The sequence below is a fragment of the Antechinus flavipes genome, chromosome 5, assembly GCF_016432865.1.
Source record: "Antechinus flavipes isolate AdamAnt ecotype Samford, QLD, Australia chromosome 5, AdamAnt_v2, whole genome shotgun sequence".
Classification (NCBI taxonomy): Eukaryota; Metazoa; Chordata; class Mammalia; order Dasyuromorphia; family Dasyuridae; genus Antechinus; species Antechinus flavipes.
In genome coordinates this window covers 178045555-178062030 of record NC_067402.1, presented here as the reverse complement: position 1 = coordinate 178062030, position 16476 = coordinate 178045555, and the positions used below count along the sequence as shown (strand labels likewise).

The 16476-nt window shown below is 32.4% G+C and overlaps 1 protein-coding gene across 5 annotated transcripts in view; it reads right to left on the bottom strand.

Annotated features, from left to right (window-relative positions):
• Nucleotides 1–16476, bottom strand: part of ABCC9 (ATP binding cassette subfamily C member 9) — a 189930-nt gene that overhangs the window by 19867 nt on the left and 153587 nt on the right. For 4 of the 5 annotated variants that reach the window (XM_051962651.1, XM_051962652.1, XM_051962649.1 and 1 more), the window contains 4 exons: nt 9213–9323; nt 5016–5136; nt 2316–2446; nt 195–273 (listed from right to left, as the gene is read on the bottom strand). In XM_051962651.1, coding sequence (XP_051818611.1) covers nt 195–273; nt 2316–2446; nt 5016–5136; nt 9213–9323 — 442 coding nt within the window. Of the gene's footprint in view, nt 1–194; nt 274–2315; nt 2447–5015; nt 5137–9212; nt 9324–13502; nt 13707–16476 lie in introns of those variants that run through there. The other variant, XM_051962654.1, reaches the window with a different exon arrangement.

Below are 16476 nucleotides of genomic sequence, written 5' to 3'. Positions count from 1 at the left end.
ATTTAAAACAGAATTTTTGACCCTGACATGTTTGATGTGGGAAGCCAGATGCAAAACCATTGGGATTTCAACATACTTCACTGCATTTGGTTCTAGAAATATTTTATTTTCACCACTATATAAATAACAAGTTAGTAAGCAAGTATTTTTTTTAGGGAAAAAAAAGGCCCAACAGAAAATTCCTAGGAACTCACCATCAAAGATATCCACCATTCTGAAGAAAGCCAGTGATAATGAGGACTTTCCGCTTCCAGTCCTACCACATATGCCCACCTAAGACAATTACAAGAAGCATTTAAGTGAATATTATGTAACAATATAAGGTACTTGGCTCTAGGAATAAGACTACCAAAAATTATGCCCCATTAAGGATTTATATTCTCATGGAAAGTGGAGAGGTAAGGATGGACCATATGTAGGGATAAGTAAAAACAAGGTAATTTGCGGGGTTTAGGGCATAGGACTAATAGTTAAAAGAATTTGGAAAGTTTCTTATAGAAAATAGTACATGATCTGAGACTTGAGGGGAGCTAGGGATTCGAAGGAGATGTGGAAGTAGATATGGAGGTAGAACATTCGAGGTATTGGGGACAACCTGTCTAAATGAGGAGATGAAGAAGATGGATTATTCTATATGGACAATATCAAGAATGCCACTTTGGCTGAGTGAGTAATGAGAAACCAGACTAAGAATGGATTGGAGTCAGATTGTGAAAGATTTTATATGCCAAACAGAGGAATTTATATTTTACCCTAAATATAATAGGAAACAACTCAAGCTTCTTGAGCATGTGATGGGGGTGGGGTAGAAGGAGTTTAGAGAATATGGTCAGAGAAACAACCATCTTTTCTTGAGATAGAGAAATTGAATCACAAATACTAAGTTAATTAAAAAGAACAGAAATTGGACAAAGTCATTTTAACATCATGATAAAAAGATCATAATAAAGAAATGCCAAAACCCTATTTACATACTTATAATAAAATCATTTATTTATAGTCTTTCCAATCTTCTTCTTCCATGATGTCATAAATTGTCATTAATAAAACACAAACTTGGTTTCTAGTTACATTTCTCTACAAGCAATTCCAATGTACATCAGCTTTCTGTGTATCTACTCATAGTTTTGTCATTTCTTTATCATTGATTTCTGTATTTAGCTGGTTTTCTGAACATTATACTGTCTAATTCTGTCTTCAAGGTGATCATTTCAAGAACAATGACATGTAGAATAAGACTGAAAGTTCTTGCTACTCAAATTACTAAAATAATTAAGGGATTAAAACCTCTAAATGCAAAAATTCTTAAGTGGCTGCTTAGTGAAACTTCAATTCAAAAAGTTGCCTTCTTGCCTGCCTGCCTACTTTTCTCCCTTCCTTCTCTCTCTCTCTGTCTCAGTGTGTCTGTGTCTGTGTCTGTCTCTTTCTATCTCTTTCTCTTCATGAAGAGAAAATTTTAGGATCTTAAAGGCCAAGATAAGAGAGATTTTTTTTTTTTGCAAAAGAATGGGCTAGAGATAGAGATGATGGCAAATTCTGAGGTATGAGGACAGCCTTCTGAGGAAACATTGCTACTATTATTCATTTCTCTCTTCAGGCCAGTCACTTGAAACTTTCTCTTGGAGATCTTCACTGCTTACTCTTCTTGTGGAATAATTTTGTATTCATAAATGTCAGTGGCAGTTTTCCTCCTATACTATATTTAACACTCAACCAATTTCACTAGATGCCAGGATTCCAGAAACTCTGGGATTTCTTTGGGCACTACCTGTCTATGGCAAAGTTTCTTATTATACACATATCCTATTAAAATTAAAATATCATTACTCTGCATATATAAGTCATTACCAAAGAAAAATCATGATGAAAATCAGTTCTTAGATATAAAAAAACACAATTGTAAAATTCAGGGGTTGGAATTTAATGAGATAGTAAATAAAGATTGGGATGGGGGAGTCAATCATTGCTTACTTTCTATTCTACTAATTTTGAAGATATACTTTCTACTTGTATTTTATTTCATAGTGCAAACGATCTGAATGTCAAAGTGCATAATATGTTAGATAAATGCCACCAAAACACATTTGGATAACATGGTTAATCTTCTTGGGTAAATACCATTTCCAAGTAAAAGTACTTTGGATATATCAAGCCCAACATTCAGAATAAAACTTTATTAGCTTTTCTCAAAACAACCTTTCTTCTGGACTTTCCTACATGATGGTGATTTAGGTGTCATTCTTGCTTTTAACTTTCATTGGTTCTATATACCAATCAATTAGCAAATCAAAGGATGACAGTGAGAGCTCCCATACCTTTTGCCCTGGCTTGATATAAGCCTTAACATGTTTAAGAACTGGTTTGAGATTATTTTCATATCTGACACACAGATCATGAATTTTGATCTCTCCTTCCTGTGGCCAGTGTTCTGGAACTTGAGATGGATCTGGGAAAAGATACACAAAATTTAAAACAATAAACCATATGCTTCCTTTACTAAGATTAAGCTCTTTTTTAATTTAAAATAACATTGATATGAGTTTTGTGATATTTATTTAAGTAAAATTACATACTGAGTGAGAAATTCAAAACTAAAACTCTTTTTTTTCCTCTATTTTGGGATAGTTAAGAAGGATCCCACCTCTTCAACCTTCAAATATTCCTTCCGGATGCAAAATTTGAAAATCCTGTCAATCATTTTTGTCCCAGCAAAGCTCAGAATCATAGCTAAAAAGACACTAATATTAAAGTCTACATCATATAGCTTTATAAGCTTTAAAGAACTAGAAGTCTTCTGAACCTGAATGCTAGTCTCAGCTGGATCGTTAACTTAACCTCTCTCAGACTTAGTTTCCTCATCTGCAAACTGAGGAGTTTGGACTAGATTGCTTTTAAGGTTCACATCTAGGTCCAAAATTATGATTCTTTGGTATTATACTTCTAGAATAAGTAATTAAGAATCTATTTTAGATGGGTACTTCAACCAGTAAAAATTATTTTAGAAGAATTGACCTACTATTTTCCTAGTAAATGTAGGAATGGTTTATTTTATTTTTAATAGTATTTTTAGTTTTTCTAATTACATGTAAAGAGACAAATTGTAACATTTATTAAAAAATTTTAGTTTCAAGTTTTCTCCCTCCCTCTCTCATCTCTGTCCTCCCTAAGATGGTAGATAACTCAATATAAGCTGTATATGTACAATCATGTAAAACATATTTCCATATTAGTCCTTCTGTGAAAAAAGATACAGTAAAATGATTATACATGTGTAATCTATGTCAGATTGCTGTCTTGGAAAAAGAGGTGATAAGGGCAAAAAGAAGAAAAAATTTTGGGACCCAAAATCTTTACAAAATGAATGTTGAAAACTCTCTTTACCTGTAATTGAAAAGATAAAATGTTATTGAGTAAAAAAAGAAACAGTTCAAAAGAACCTCTACACACACACACACACACACACCACACACACACACACACAAAGAAATTAAAAATGTATGCTTTGATTTGAATTCAAACTTCACCATGTCTTTTTTTTTTTTTGATGTGAGCAATTTTCTTCATGAGACCTTCAGAATTTTCTTGGATCATTATATTGCTAAATATAGCTAAGTCATTCATAGTTGATCAATGTAACAATGTTGCTGTTACTGTGTATAATGTTCTCCCTGTTCTGTTCACTTCACTCAGTATCAGTTAATGTATGTCTTTTCAAATTTTTCTAAAATCTTCCTGCTTGTCATTTCTTATAGCACAATAGCATTCCATACCATTCATATGCTATAACTGCTTCAACCATTCCCCAATTGATGAGTATAATCTTAAATTTTTGATTCTTTGCCACCATAAAGAGCTGCAATAAATATTTTTTGTACAAGTAAACCATTTTCCCTTTTTAAAAAATCTGTTTGGAATAGACCTAATGGTGGTATATTACTGGATCAAAGGTTATGCAAATGTGATTGCCTTTTGGTGTGATTACAAATTTCTCTCCAGAATGGTTGGATTAATTTGCAACTCCACCAAATAATGTATTAGTGTCCCAATTTTCCCACATTCCTTCCACATTTAACATTTTTCTTCTCTGTCATATGAACCAATCCAATAAATATGAAGTGGTACCTCAGAGTTGTTTTAGTTTGCATTTCTCTAATCAATAATGATCTAGAGCATTTTTTCATATGACCATAGATAGCTTTGATTTCTTCATCTGAAAACTGCCTATTCATATCCTTTGACTATTAATCGGGGAATGACCTATATAATTATTAATTAGTGAATTCATTTCTCTCTATATTTGAGATATCAGGACTGTATCAGAGACATTTGCTGTAAAAAGTGTTTGATAGTTTTGTGTTTTTCTTCTCATCTTGTTGTGTTGGTTTTACTAATGCAAAACCTTTTTAATTTGATATGTGCAAAATATCCATTTTACATCCTTCTTTTGTTTGGTCATAAATTCTTCCATTCTCCATTGATTTGACAGACAGTTTATTCCTTGTTCTCCTAATTTATTTATGGTATCACTCATTATGTCTAAATCATGTACCCATTTTGACCTCATCTTTGTATATGGTGTAAGCTATAAGTTCATATTTAGTATCTACCACACTGTTTTCCAGCAGTTTTTGTCAAATAATGATTTCTTTTGAAAGAAGCTGGGGTCTTTGGGTTTAATACTAAGAAGTGTTCATCTTTAGTAATACTTCCACTTATTAATTCTTTAGACTTTAAATTAACTGTAACTGTTCATACATTGTATATCTTGCAAAGTCTCCATAGCTAAATACGTTTAAGATTTAAAGCTTTTTTTCTGGTTAGTTCAAACAAAAAGTTCTTTTTAATTTGAATGATCAAAACAATTTCTTTCACCCCATTCCTCTTTTGATGAAGAATTTGGTTTTCCAATATAGCTTTACATAGTTATTAAAATGAATAAGTAACATTCAAATTTTTAGCTTAAAGCAAGGAAAATGAAAAGATGAAGATTATGAAAATAACACATAGAATAATACCCATTGCTCCTTCATAGTTTTCAGACTCCATTGTCAAGAAACTGTTTACTTTTTTTACTGCTCCCATTTGGACCTCCAAATCAGCCAAATTTCTCACAACCCAATTCAAATAGTTGGTTATCTATAGAAGGAGACAAGAAAAAAATTTTAAATGAAATATCTGGTATTTGACAATAGTTTTAAAATTACTCTATCACAATATAAAACAAATACGACATGGTATAGCTTCAAAAACATACAATCTGGAGATAAACCAATACCCAAGATGCATTTGGAAAACATTATGCGGGTAAAGATCCTAAGAGCTAACTTACTCATCACACAATTTAGCATTTTAGAAGTCTATCATGATGTAGAAGAAGAACAAAATAGATGATATAGGAGATCATTAAGTGTCAGAACTGTTGGAAAGACTTCATAGATGCTGTGACCTTGAGATAGACCTTGAAGAATGAATAGGGATTAAATAAGTAAAGGAGAATGGATTTAGGCAGGGCAAATGATTTGCTACAAGTAATAACATCAAAAAGAGAAAGACACTAAACTAATAATGTTCATTTAAAATTATTTTCTGAAAGAATTCTGAAGCAAATTGTGAAAACTGCAATTTTAAACAAATTATATTTTACTTTAATATGATATAGGAAACTATATAATAACCATATATGAAGAAGACAAAACAAAGCAGAGAATCAGTATTTATCCAAATTTAAATATAAAGAGCTGAGGACACCTGAGATTGTCTGGTCCACTTCCTTCATTTTACACATGAGGAAACTGAATTTTGGATAATCTGGGACTTGCTCATGGTCAAATGATTGGCAGGGCATGGATTCAAATCAAGATGGCCATCTGATGATAAATTTAAGGCTCCTTCTACTCAGCTACACTGACAATCCAACTGATTCAAGCCTTAAACTGTAATTTTAGCCAGAATTATCTAATTAAGACCAAGACTTACACTTGACATTACATATTGAAATGAAACCTATAGAACTTTGTTGTTATTACAGAATAACTTCATATAAGAGATGTGGTCCTGAAAAGTCGTCTGTAAAGAGACTTTCTAAAAATCTAATTATTTATTTCAATTTTTCTATTATAAAACTAAACTATATTCCAATACAAATAGGAATACATAGTACTATATATTTCTGCCTCCAAGATATGGAACACACTGAAAACAACAAGAAACCTTGACATTCAATCAAAAATGAAAATTCTTAGATAAATATATCTTATTAGAATACCTAAAGAACTCATGATTTTATAATTGTGACTGCATTTTCAGACTATGGCTCAAAATGTAAGTGTCTAGGAATGGAAAACAACAAAGTCTGGAAATAAAGTATTTGCTTGATGCTGTCAAAATCAAAATTAAACTGAATAAGTGGGAGTAAGGAGGAGAGATAGGAAGCTGCCTACAGTTATATATCAAAGTAAATTCTGCAGACAGTAATTACAATGTAGGAAGAATAATTGTAATGATACCCAGAAATCCACAGAAGACAAAATTCAAGGAAGGAACCTAATAGAAAATAACAAACAAATCCCATTTTCCTTTTTGATAGGGTTATTAGATTGGTAGGTCAATTATGGTAGGGCAAATGTGTTGATGTTACTCTAGAATGAAACAAAGCAAAATTTTTTCTGCTATTCTTGTTGACAGAAAGGAGAGTTTTAAGTTAGAGGATAGTACAAATAGGTAAATTCAGAGGGACTGATTGGACATATTCCAAAGAATAGTCTAATGGTTTAATGTAGATGCTGAAAAATGGAAAATTAAGGCTTTTTGCACAGAACATTTTACCAGTAATTAGAAATATTCAAAAGTAGAATATATTTTAGAAGTTTGTGAGTTCTCCTTCCTAGTAAATCCAAACTAAGGTTTATTGACTGCTTGCCATCTATGAGGGATTTTTTGGACTGGCATTTTTATATAGCATGATCTAACAAAATCTATGGACCCCTTCTATTACTGTTATAAATGCATAAAATAAACATGATTACAAAGGAAACTAATTATATGGAAATATGCCTATTAAAATTAAACATGCATACAAGATTTTGTAAGAATGAATGTTGAAAATTATCCATGTATATATTTTGAAAATAAAAACCTTTAATTAAAAAAAAACTCAGTAAACACTTGCATGGTGACCTTATCTATCACCTTTTTATATACTGTACAATAGACATTTATCCCTTTATATTTAGCTAATTTATATTTAATGTGTCCCTATTTTGTCTGCCTATTACATATATAATATTTTAATTTTCTTACAATATATGCTGTGCTATTTTGATTTTGATTTTGTTTGGCTGAATAAACTTGTGAGTCTCAAAAGATTTGAGGAGAAATTTGTTAAAATAACATCAGTATTTGTTTCAGGTTCATCTCTCAACTATGCTAAACCTGGGTATGTTATATGTTTATCAAAGTCTTCTATTGGGAAGAAGGTAATTGTGTGAAATGCACGTATAACATTTCTGAGTAACCTTTGCTCTAAACAAACGTCTGAAAATTTAGTTGATCCAATTTTGGTTCAACTGAAAAAGCATAATCTTTGAAATCTCTGAATGTCTTGGTTTTCAGTATTCTCTTTCTTTATTGAATTTGTTTCTTTTTAAAATATGTTGTTTTAGGGGCAGCTAGGTGGCACAGTGGATAGAGCACCAGCCTTGAAGTCAATAGGATCTGAGTTCAAATCTGATCTCAGATACTTACTTCCTGGCTGTATGACTGGGCAAGTCACTTAACCCCAATTGCCTCAGCAAAAAAAATTTAAAAATTAAAATTAAAATATGTAGTTTTGAGACTTTTTTCTGACACTATTATGTAATTTTGAGAGTAGTAAGATGGGTGTATCATTTATATGGTATCATACATGCTGACATGTATTTTGTCTGTTCTTTATTATCTTAGTTCTTACATGCTTTGTATATATGATAAACCTAATGTCTAGGGGGAAAATGTAAGATAATATAGTTATAACCATTGTTACAAGTTTATAATGTAATTTTCTACTTTGTTTTATATATCTGTTATATAACATTCCAAACATTCTTTTTTGATTTCTTTTCCTGATTGATAAAAGGGCACAAAATGCAAAATCCACAGTTTTGATAACTAATAAGCCAATTGTGTTTTAGTCCTTTATTATGTTGAGAATGTTCTTTCTTGGGCTTTTAGTTAGTTACGGAATGAATATATTAGACACATTTTGGTTTTACATAGCTTGCATTTTAATTCTTTGCTTCTTTGTTGTTTCTATTAACCATTAGCATTCTTTTAATAAATGTTATAATACCAGCCTAAAAAAAAATTAAACATACACATACAGAGAGACACACAAATAGGTTCATTGACCTTTATTTAAGAGCTCCTGAAACATGACTTCTGATTCTACTTTCAAATCTGAGTGTATTTAACATACTTTATAAGTTCTAATTATTATTAAATAATGTCACATGCAACAATATATTTTCCTTATCCAAATGAAAATTCTGTAAATGAAATCTATATGTCTAAGATAATCTAGGAAGGCCTAGATACTTTAATAGTGACTTGATCCAAAAAAAGAAAAAAAAAACTTTTGAAGTATTTTTGGTGGCCTACATTAGGCTAATAATTCATTCATTTCTCCATGTTTAATTAATAAATACAATCTATATAAAGTATTACGTGGCAACACAGAAAACAGAGGGTGATTAAACAAGTAGTGTCTTTTTTTATAGATTAGGAGCACTTTGAGTATAAGTGCGCACGTGTGTGTGTGTGTGTGTGTGTGTGTGTGTATTCCTGTGTGCACTGGGGTATGGGGGAGGGGGAAGATCTTGCAATGAAAAAAAATTAGCTTTCCGAGTCTGAATCTACTCCAAGTTGTCCTGAACTTGTTTGGCTTTGCTCTGAATCCAGTGCTTACAAGACAGTCATTTTGCTATTTCTTTCAAGTTCTTCCCCTACCACACATTAACAAGAACTAACCTTGAAAGATATCCATATGTTGGATTAAAAATATATATGTGTGTAATATGTGTATATTTGTATATCTGTATCTATATACATATATGTAAATATAGGTCTATATATGTGTGTACATAGATATGTATCTCTCTGTGTGTATATATGTGTAAATATATAAAATCTTTTATACAAATCCATTTTCCCCCTAAATTAGTTTCTTTTATACGTACCGTAAGTGCATACAGGAGGCCCAATCCTACCAGACCAGAATAAGATGTTTCAGTAATCGATGCAATAGATGCAACAGCTGCAGTGAGAACAATGCATGCTCCCAGATAATCCTAAAAAGTAATAAAAATAGGTTATTTCCAAATTTTCAAACCAATGAGACTGGACTACTTTTTTTTATTAGGGAATGACCACCAGAGAAAGTACTATTCTACATTTCCCATATGTCTTATAAGCCTAAATACCTACAGTTTCAGAGGAATGTCAGCAATGACGTTAGGTGGAAAATTTCTTTGTTCAGATTGGCAATTCTTTGTGTCTCTAATTTTAGCACTTTGCCTTTATTTGTGTCTGTTTTAGTTCATGGCTTTTCACCAATGTACTGTGACTGCTATGCTAGAACTCTTTAGTATGCAAGCCATAGCCTTGGCAAGACTCTATTCCAGGCTGCCTATTAAAATTTGGACCATTTATCTCTCAGAAACTCAGAAAAGAATGAAGTTGCTGAAATGCCAATCAGGTTTTTTTTCTGGGGTATCACATAACATCCCATATTATCATACACAGTCTATCTCATCATTCCAATGAACATTTATTAGCCATCTTCAAAATATAGAACACTATAAAATATGACATGGCTCCTTCCCTTATGGAGAAAGGCAACATACACAAAGATAACTATAATATAAAGTCATACAGAATAATCACACAAGAGAGGTACATGAATAGGACTAAGAAAAGGCTTAAGGAAAACATATCTAATAACTTTTTGGAATAAAAAAAGGCTTTAGAAGCAATTGGATTTTTTCTTTTACTTAGAAAGAATGCTGAGGTCATCAAATCCCAGCTCCTGATTTGACTGATGAGGAAACTGAAGCTCAGATTTCAGCTGCATATATAGCAACCAAAATGGGATGTAAACATGTCTCAAATCCAAACTGTTCTACCATACAACCTGCCTCCTGGAGATACGACATTTAAACTGGGCATAGATAAGAATTAAAGAGGCATCAAGGCAAAAGCATTCTCAAATACTCAAATGGACCTGTGATTTCATCAATAATTTAGATCTTGATTCATCTATGCTTTCTTATTATGTGATTGTTATGATCTGTCATGTTATCCTAAAAGTTTACTATAAAGAATTTATCCCATATGCTAGAAACCTTTCTCAATTTCTCATGCCATTTTGAGGGACAAGTGAAGCTCTTTTTTTTTTTTTACTCGTCATGTATCTAACTCATCTTTTCTTCTTGTTATACAATTCAATGATGATCTCTTTATTTCTGCTTTTCTGCAGAATTCTTCACTGGTTACATGCTGCAGCCTATTCATATTAATCATATATCCCTTCACACATTTAATTTTAATTCTTTAGAATTAAAGGTGCTCCTTGTCTCCTTGACATATAGCATTGGTAGAAAAGTAATATTAGAAAGATGAGACTTTACTTTCATGAAAACTCTGGGGTCAATAAAGAAGCCTTGTAATTTTCCAAAAATGTTGCAATCCCATCTTCTTCACTATTTCCAATCAGGGCTCAACTCATTGACCATCTATACTATCCAAGAATCATACCAATAAACAAATGCCATGGGATGTTAATTGAAATATGGGTAGTAGACATTCCTTATCCAGTTGATTTTTGCTGTGTTGATGAGCAGGTCAAATTACTTTAAATTATTACAGACTTCTTCCAGGAGATTCTTACCTGTTCTACAGCTTGATGCAACCAATACAACATTATCTGCAGACAGTAGCTTCTAGAGGCATTTGCTATCCACAGAGAATTCCTTCTTAACTTGAACTGTGTGTTGAATCTCAGTGGAAGGATAACCTCAACTGATTTATTAGCAAAGCCTCATTGAATATAGTTATTTCTGTTGCTGTACATCCTTGGGAATTCTGAATGATCTTGTTGTATGGGTGGGAGACATTCTGCTCTAAGAATTTTTAGGCAACATTTTGTCCTGCCATATCAAACACTTTTTGATAGTCAACAGATGATAATCATAATAGGTTGTTATATTCTCTCCTACACAGTCTCATTCAAATGCTTCATTGTGGTATAGAAGTGATTCTGAATTGTGGAAGGATATGTAAGCACAGTATAAACTCTAGTGCTTTGTAATATGCTAGAAAGGTATCACTTTTAGCTAAAGTAACAGATTAATGTCTCTTTCTAAGTACTAATTCCAATAAGTAAAAAACAAAACAAAAAACCATGAACAATAAGCTAACACTTTGTGATGAATTTTTCTTGGCTATGGAAATCCATGAGTATACAGACAGGATAAAAAAGGAGAGGCAAAGGACACAGAAGCAGAAAAGTATCGGGGTATTATAGAGGAGATAGTACAAAATCCAACATGACTAGAGTACTATGGAAAGATATACTATGCTACATATAAACAAAATAGAAAGGTAAAACCATAGAATTTTAGAACTGGAAGGAACTTTAGAAGTCACTTACTCTAAACAAGATGGAGAAAGTGAGACTTGGAAAGTACAAATGATTTTCCAAGCTAGATATGAAAATCTATTTATCTATCTGCCTGATCAGACTCCTTAGAATAAGTACCCAACTTCTTTGAAAATTTTTGAATATAAAAAGTAATCCAGTTCATTCCAGAAGTTAGTTAAAGCCATATGTCTGGCACAATATAGAACTTGTATAACTGATATTTTTTCTTGAAAATGTAATCTTTTTATAATACAAGGGTGATGAGGCTGAGCAAGGCAACTTCTGTTGACATCCATGTTTTGGGACCTTGCTAAAGTGTATATATGACCAGTGACTACTAGTTGGTCCCCATGACAAGAGTGGAAAGTGTTGGGATAGGAGGTGTGCCAAAGAAAAACGTTCACTGAGGCAAGAAGAGCTGTCCATTAACCCAAAATTTTTGAATGTCTGGCTTAGGACATTTCCAACAATTTTCTTTTGAATTTTCCCAATGGATTTTGCTTTTTTCCCTAGAAACAGTTACATATATATGGCAATAGTACATGTGGATGAGGCTACAACTTTATCATATATCATTGGCTTTCTCTTTTGACTTATTTGTTTCCTTGAGAAAAGGTGACTGAATGGTGATCATGAGATGGATGTTTCTAACATCCATGGTGCTTAATTTATGAACTTAAACTCATGACTTAGGATATTTTGAAGTTCATGTACTGACTGACAACAGTAGATGCTCGTTGCAACAGTGCCATTTCTTTGAGAAGCTAGATTATTACTGACAGAATCACTTTAGTGCCTGAAAGCCCCAAATATGACCTGGCTAGCCAGAAAATCTGGACCTTGAATTGCTTTTCAGACAATACAGGCTGAGATAAAAAGGAAAACTGTTCATCAGTCCCCTGAATCAGTTGTCTAGGAATCTTAATCTCCTGGGAGAGCATGATAGAACAAGTAATAGGCTTTAGTATCTGTTTATGAATGTCTTCAGTATGAGTCCTTTGAGTGGTTCATGTGTACTATGTCTCTATGGGTTCCTGTAAGTTATTTGTGATAGGTTACTGTCTCCTATTTTGTTTCTTTTATGGTTGATGAAATGTATACTGTCTTATTTTTGACATCTATTATTTTGTACTTTGTACAAAAATACTTTTGTATTATTTTTTTCTAGAAAAGGCCTCTCAAATTATTTTGGGAAGACCTGGCCATAAAACAAATCTGAAATTTGTTTAAGGAGATTTTCCTGAAATAACTACAGGTGGAGATATGATGAACCAGAGGGTTAGATGGAGCGTCTGTATGGAGTTAAGATTCCCCAGATCCGAATCCTATCTCTATGAATTTATAAAAGTAGGAACTTTTGTGGTTCCTTGTGGGAGAGAGGTATACCTCAGTTTCAAATAATGTTTATTTTAAACATCCTAATACATGAAAGATTCTTGCTTGGTGATTTTTGTGCACCCTCATTAGCAAAATAAATGTAGCTTATTTTTATTCTGTTTGTCAAAAAATTGTTGGTCACAAAGAGGACTGGAAAAGAGTATGGATACATATGATAAATGCATCATCACTGTTGAAAACAATTCATACCCTGCTTATGGTGAATTACTAGAATCATCATTCTGTTGGAAGAATGGCAGATTACAAATTATGTTGGTGCATTTTAATTATTGAAATCTTCCTGAGCTATAGACTGCAAGGTCAGTATATTCTCTCTTTGGGCTTCATTATGTGCCTTTACTTCTAGACACTAAAAAGTATGTTTACCTTTCTTTTAAAAAAAAATACTTGCTTTATCTTTAAACACACTGTTAATCATAGACCTTTGCTAGTCTTGGTATATTTATTAGAAACAAGAAGGCAATGGGGGTATTTTCAAAGAAGAGAAAGAAACAGATCTATCATTGAAATGTTTTGAAAGAACACTGTCTCTGGTTAAAGTCTTGAAACCACAAAAACACAGAAAAAAAATACAGATCATTTGATGCAATTTTCTAGAGCAAAGGAGTGTTTGCACAGGAAAACCCATCTGGACCTGGAGTAAGAAAAAGGCAAAACAGAATGACTCAACAACACTGCTCATCACTCTCACCAAAGAACTTCTATACCTATATTTAATGTTTACTTATCATCTTATTACTTATCATATTATCATACTTATCATATTCTTCTAGGACAATGAAAGCTCCTTGGCAGCAAGGACTATTCTTACTTTTTACATTTGTATCCCTGGCATATAAAAGACGCTCTCTGCTAGGAATTTATTCCCAGACTTTAATCACAGATTTATCTCCTTCTTATGACCGTGAAATTTAGATTCTTTGTTTCATGGGTGGACCAGATTATATAATTGAACTGAATGTGAAGTTCATTATGTACTTATATCTTGAATAGTTAATATAGAGAAAATGGGTGAGGTTCAGAATTGACTAGAAGAAAGAATGGAATAATTTGCATTTAGAAAATTGTACAGAAATTTCAACAGTTCCAAGTTTCTCTTGGTATGAAGACCTATCTCTTTAATACTAACATTTTGCTGCTGATGTCCTATGATTTTAATTAAAAGATTCCCAAGATCTCAGAACAATTAAATTTTAAGGTATACTCAGGTGTAATAAATACATGGTAGATATAAGTATCATCATATATTTATAAGGACTTGCATGCAAAAAAGCAGTGTAAAATATACCATCAAGAAAATGTATGACTGGAAAAGAGGATATGGGTCAGTTAGACAGCAAGAATGAGGCATAAGAGATGAACAATCTGAGTGCTAAATGGATAACAACAAAATATTAAAAAGTCTCTTCTCCATTAGACCATGAGCTCCTTTAGAGAGATTGTTTTTTTTTTTTCCTTTTCTTTGCATCTCCGAACTTAACATGGTGCTTGACACATAAAGGGCACTTAATAAAGACTTGTTGGCTTTACTTTATTGGATATATAGGAAGGCTTCTAGTCTTTTCAATACAGAATCTTTTTAGAAGACATGCCAGAGTCACATAGGATAAAAGATCCCAGATGGTCATGAGCTGATGCAATAGAGATCACAGAAGATCTAGTCTCTCATTGTATAGATAAGGAAATAGAGCCAGAAAGATGAAATGATTTATCAAAGTTTACACAAAAGTGAGTGGTTCTGCCACTAACTTCATGTGAATATGGATAAGTCATTTCATCCCTATGAGCTTATTTCTTCATATATAAAATGAGGAGAATGAATCAGTGGACTTTAAGGTTTCTTTCAGTTTAAAATCTGCTATCCTTTGTATTTTGTTTTTGTTCTTGTTTTTTTTCTTTTTGAAGCTTTCTTTAAAAGGGCAGGGTCGTGTAATTGTTTATTTGTTAGGATAAATTCCATTCCCAGAAAACAACCTAATTAAGCACCCCTCATAATCATAGAATTCAGGAGTTGGAAGTTTCCTAGGTAGCCATTTAGTCTAACTGAAAGGAATTCTCTAATATACCTGATAAATTGTTCTTTCAGCTTCTGATATAGAACTACAAGAAGGGAGGACACATCATCTCTCAAGGCAGATCATTCCATTTTGGGACAGTTCTAATAGTTAGAAAGTTAACTTGACACCATCATTAAAACCCTTTGTTCTTATCTAATTCCTGCTCACTATTGAGATAGTTCTTGTGCAGCTAAAACAGGCACATGATATAAGGTATGTTGATATTCCCAACCCTACCATTAGTAATTTGTGCTTTGTGATTAAGCATTGCCTTTTTTCATAGACTATTAAATATATGATGATTTTTTTGGACAGGGTAGCAAATAAAATTCATAAAACTTTGGTGTGTATAAGTTAATCAGACCACTTTCCTTTTTGACAGGAAAGGCCAGCATCATGAGACTACAGGATACCTGGAAAAGAAGAGAATGCTAAGGCAAGGTAAAGAGACATTGAAATGAGGTAATAGATCCTGGAGACATATATCCTTGGCTTTTCAATTTCATGTAAGAATAGTGTTGAGTTGGAAGGCTGAAAAATGGATTTTAAAGAATTCTAATCTAGTCAGTTATTAATATGTATATATGTCATTTTGTGAGTTGTTCTATATAACATTCTTATTTGCCTGGAATCTGGAGATTTCTATGAAATCCTTCTTGACCTCACCATAATCCTTCATTTATGTACTCTCTCTTTTTTGACGTTTAGAACCTTACACATCATTGGTCCTTCATAGCTCCTTTTCTGACACCACTGAAGTTTCCTAATTGTCTTTCTAACATCTTTTTTTCCTTTAGTAACTTTAAAAAATTGAATAAGAAACCTTATTCAATTCTATGTTTTCATTTAAGCTCAAATGTCATCTTTTATGCGAGGTCTCTATTAATTCACCCCCACACTGCTAGGGCTAACCTGTTCTTCCCATCACAAGGCTACCTTATATGCGTTTTGTAGGTGTGTATTGTCTCTTCTGATAGAAAATAAGCTCCTTGAAGGCAGAAATTATTTTACCTTTGTCTAGTGAAATAGATATCAAGCTCTTAAAAATTTATGTTGCTTTACTGATTTCCACTATTAATTCTAAACAGATGATCTGCAAATCTGTATTTCAAACCACAGGTTTCTTTTGAGAGTTCCTAATCTACGCTTCCATCAATCTATAAAACATCTATATTTAAGTGCATTATTGGCCCTTCAGACTAAAGATTTCAAATTTGTATTGTCTAAAATATGTTCTATTTAATCTAAAACTATTTTTAGGCAATGTCACTATCATTGGTACCATGATACCAGTCTATTATGTTTGAAATCCTCTACTATTTTGGTCTCTCCCTCATATTTCATATG